Source organism: Meleagris gallopavo, chromosome 2, assembly GCF_000146605.3.
Source record: "Meleagris gallopavo isolate NT-WF06-2002-E0010 breed Aviagen turkey brand Nicholas breeding stock chromosome 2, Turkey_5.1, whole genome shotgun sequence".
In the NCBI taxonomy this organism is placed as follows: Eukaryota; Metazoa; Chordata; class Aves; order Galliformes; family Phasianidae; genus Meleagris; species Meleagris gallopavo.
The window spans coordinates 26355832-26360143 of NC_015012.2; the positions used below are offsets into that span (position 1 = coordinate 26355832).

Consider the following 4312-nt stretch of genomic DNA (forward strand, 5'->3'; position numbering starts at 1 on the left):
AAAAGATGCATGGTACCTTAATTTGACATTAGCTGCATTGACAAGGGAAGCAGTAAGATACCAGTTTTACATCTGTACTCTCCAATTTGTTCTAACTGGTGGAAACTGCTGAAAGGCAGGCACAGCTCCAGTGCCAGCACAAGGTGAAAATTTAAGGCTTGTCGTAGCTTCCGAGAGACAATGAAACCCATCTGGGACAGAACTCCACATGGCTCTTTGCAATGACAAACTACTGGCTTTTCCACTGCCACTTCTTTGCTTGTATCTGGAAGGCGCATTTGAGTAAATTTTCACTATCCCTCAGGAAAAACTTGTGTCTTGCTATACAATTATTTATGTTGTTTCAAAGAATTTTTAAATCACAGTCAATAGAATATACTGCTTCACCTAAACGTGCACATTTTCTAACTAAAACCAGTTCTTGTTCCTCTTCAACTATCAAATGAAGGGGATCTAAACTAAAAAAAAAAAAAAGATTGCATAATACTGTACCTGAATCTGGAACTGTATCAGAGGGACCCTGGTTGAAACAAGGAACATTTGTTCCATAACTTCTCTCCTGGAAAAGTAGGCAGTGCAACTCTTAATCAGACTCATCATACTTGTCATGATTAACCATTCATATCTCAGAACATTATGTCAACGTACTTTCCCACATACTGCACATCTACCACTTCAGCCTTTCCCCAGGCCATGCTAAAACTAACCCTCTGAAGGCAGACAGAAATTCAGACCACTCAGAAATTGCACGTCTACAATAGCACAACACTACTTCTGCCTACTTGTAGGGCCATTTATTTCAGACTCTGTGCCATACTAAATTCAGCTAAGCAATTTTTAATGCTTCTGTATTCTGTGTTAAGTGAGCTCACACCCTTTTTGTGCTTGCACATCCCTGGAATATGCTAACACTGAACTGTATGTTTGCCAATACGCCATAAGCCTGTCCTCTCAATGTGCAACACCTTCAACACAATGGTTAGACTGTAGGTGTAACTACATGCTATAATCAGGCACTACCAGGACTGTGGTATCAATCCAGAAGGGTGACAATACTTCCATCCTCCTAGTACCTTTGAGTTGCAGACCACTGACAGAAACATCCCCAAGGTTTACCATAGCAAAGGCTGACCGTATGCTAGAGTGGACCATTGCACCTTACCAAGGACGTGTACCTGCTCCAGGTCTCCCTAAAGCACTCCTCAAGAAAACTAACTTGTCTAAGGAAAAGGCATTTTTTGTCTGACCCTATTATTCCCTTATCCTGTTTTCTTTAAACATAATACAGTTATAGTGGAGGAGATAAGAAGGAACACTATTTCTAAAATCAGATTGGCAGGTACTGTTTGCCCCATACAGAGGCCTACACACCATTACTAATTAGCAAAACAGTTGGAGTTACATTAAAATGAGAGGATAAATGCGCATTACTATTCAAAGAACAAGCAGTCCATTTTGAGTGCAGATATAGCCTAGACAATGTATTTTGGGGCAGAAAGATTATGCTTTCCTTCTGTAGCTGTTTGGGAGCATCAAATTCTGCTCAGAATCAGAGAACCATGACTAAAAAAGCATGGCTACTTATCTCTACGCAGCTAATATTCAACTTACAAAACAACAACAAAAAATGAAACAACTGTTGTTCCATCAGTTTTGCTACAGGCTGCACCAGATGAAATCAGACCCACACATGCTGATTTGATCTGGTTTCCTCCACAGTAAAACAAAAGGGACTGTGTTTTCACTATTTCCTTATCCCAGAGAACTTAGCACTGATCTAAAAGTTTAAAAAACACTCTTGACAGTGAACACAAGACTTACTTTCTGCTGGTTGAAGACATCTACCATGAGTTACACTCTACAAAATCCTTCAAAAAGAAAACGTGCTATCTGACTGTTTAGTCAAGCACGGAAATAGTGTTTGAGCTTTTTATTCAGTAACATTGTTTAATTAGGCTCCAATATAATTCCACCCGCCTGTCCCACTCCCTGGAATACACTTAGTCCATACGTTGTAAACAGTTCTACCTTACCTGCAGTATTTCTTTAGTGTTTGATATCTCTTGCAAAAGTGAGTAGTTACTATTTCTGTATGTGAACAAGTATGGATTTTCCTGCAGAAGTGAGAGAAGTTTGTTAAAAAAAAACAAAAAACACAAACAAACAAAAAACCCCCACAATATTGGAAACTCAAACAACTGATATTACATTATTCTGAACAGGATTTCCATAAGAAGAAAATATAGATGTTAAACTTTGAATGAACACTGAAAGGGTGAAGTAAACCAGGTCAGGTTAGACCTGAAAATTAAGACTTTGAATGCCATGGGCACAACACTACCTCTTGCCTCAAACCTAACATCAAACAAAACAGGTAATTTAATTTCTTTGATGCTTTAATTGCTGTTTAGTAAAGCGTTGTGATGGCAGTAGTGTTTCATCACTATTAAATTATTGAAGTCAATGCTTAAACGCAAAAACATTCAAGAATCTGTTCCTTGAACCTCAGAAATATTCAGACCCTGAAGATACTACTGAGTTATTGAGAACTTCACAGATGAAAATAGTTAAATCTGACAAAGACAGAATCAAATAACCGAAAAGTCAAAGTATATAAAATGCATAGATTCAACTTTATTGATGAAAGATACTGATAATGCTTTCTTCATTATTCATAACTTAACAAGTCAGATTGGATGGTTTTTAAATAAAAAAATTGACAGTAAGATGAGTTAACTAAACTTTATCAGAAGTTCTTGTTTTCTGACTTTCGTCTATATACAGCAAAAACCATGTCAATTAGCTTTAGGAATGCTGCACTTTTTGTAGTGCAGTATCTTAGGAAAGCATACAATTCTAAGAACTTCAGAAGATGACAATACTTGAAAACTTGGAAACTCTACAAAGGGTAAGTACAATCTCCCAGTAATAAGGAAATACTTTTACCTGAGATGGACACTGGACCTGATGCAATGTTGTGAAATCGTATGGCTTCTTCTGCCCAACTGGTTCCATCTGGAAAGGGACACAACACAGGACTTATACATGCACTGTGCAGGGGCAGGATGGGAGAGCAACAGTAACTCAGAGGCTCTAGTGCATCGAGTTATCCATCAGGTTAATACATATTAAAAACTTGTTTTACTTGTGAGTCATTTTAATTTGCATACTACATGCATACCTACAAAATCTGGGAGAGGCCCTTTTTTCAGCTCCTATGATCAGATTGTCATTTTGTCATTATTAGAAGAACCATCCACACATTAACTCTGTCTTTGGGAATGCTGGCTGCAAGGCGTGGATCTCGCACCACAGCATTTGACTACTTGTAATCGAGACGTTACTTATCAGCTCAACAACAGCAACTAAGGACATGCTCTAGAAGAGCATAGCTTCAATCATATTTGTGATTCATTCCCTCCTCTTATATAACTTATTCTTGGCTGCAATTAAGAAGTTACTTTCACTTCCCAATTGGGCCAGGTATGAGAAAACAAAAGGGTTTTTACCACAGTAAAAATTATGTTACTGAACCACTTGAGAAAACACTGCTCTGAGTCAAATTATACAGAGGGCTTGCTGAAGACCACACTTCTTTACTTCAGAAGGAGAAAATAAAAAATCCCTAATATAAATGGAAAACTAAAAGTTGTCTGTTGGGCGATATATTTGGGTTGCATCAACCCCTTCCTTCTGCCTTGTGAACATTATGCTTTAGTGCTCCTTATACTGCAAACTCATTTTGCAACAGTCAGAAACAGGGAATATAAAGAAAAATCATGCATCAATTCTGTGGTGGCTGTAGTTCACTCAGCTAAATCTCTGCTAATGCATTCTATTTCCATAACTATTTATCTACATTTTGATATATGCTACACAGCATCAAAAGGTGCACTCCACCTCTGCATGGAGGCTTGATAATATTTATATTTGCAGGCCTTTATTTGCCTTCCAACAAGACAGATAGGTAAGAAATTATTGTGTAACCCAAAACTCAGTACCGACAGCACAAAAAGATAAATACCATGAAGAATCACTCCATCTATTCATACACCTTGCTGGGATTTAATTAAATGGCAGGCACACCCAAAGAAGTTGGTCACTGTTTTAAAATCCTCAGTGAACCTCTGCTCAGTTTGCATCAGCAATGGCAGCTGTCAGGATCTTAAGAAACAGGTCTGAAGGTGTTGAGAAATAAGGCGGTAACAGGCCTGATGTCATTGATATATGCCAAGCAGGAATACTGTGTTATATTTTGATTGTTCTGTCAATGAATATAAGGTGGAGGAAAAAAAAAAGAAAAAGAAAGAAA

At 37.8% G+C, this 4312-nt stretch overlaps 1 protein-coding gene across 1 annotated transcript in view; it reads right to left on the minus strand.

Moving 5' to 3' along the window:
* The window catches only part of PLB1 (phospholipase B1), a 79463-nt gene that overhangs the window by 54878 nt on the left and 20273 nt on the right, over positions 1 to 4312 (minus strand). Inside the window, exons 15-17 of the mRNA XM_010706793.3 lie at positions 2947 to 3015; positions 2034 to 2114; positions 493 to 559 (exon numbers count right to left, since the gene is read on the minus strand). Coding sequence (XP_010705095.1) covers positions 493 to 559; positions 2034 to 2114; positions 2947 to 3015 — 217 coding nt within the window. The remainder of the gene's footprint in view (positions 1 to 492; positions 560 to 2033; positions 2115 to 2946; positions 3016 to 4312) is intronic.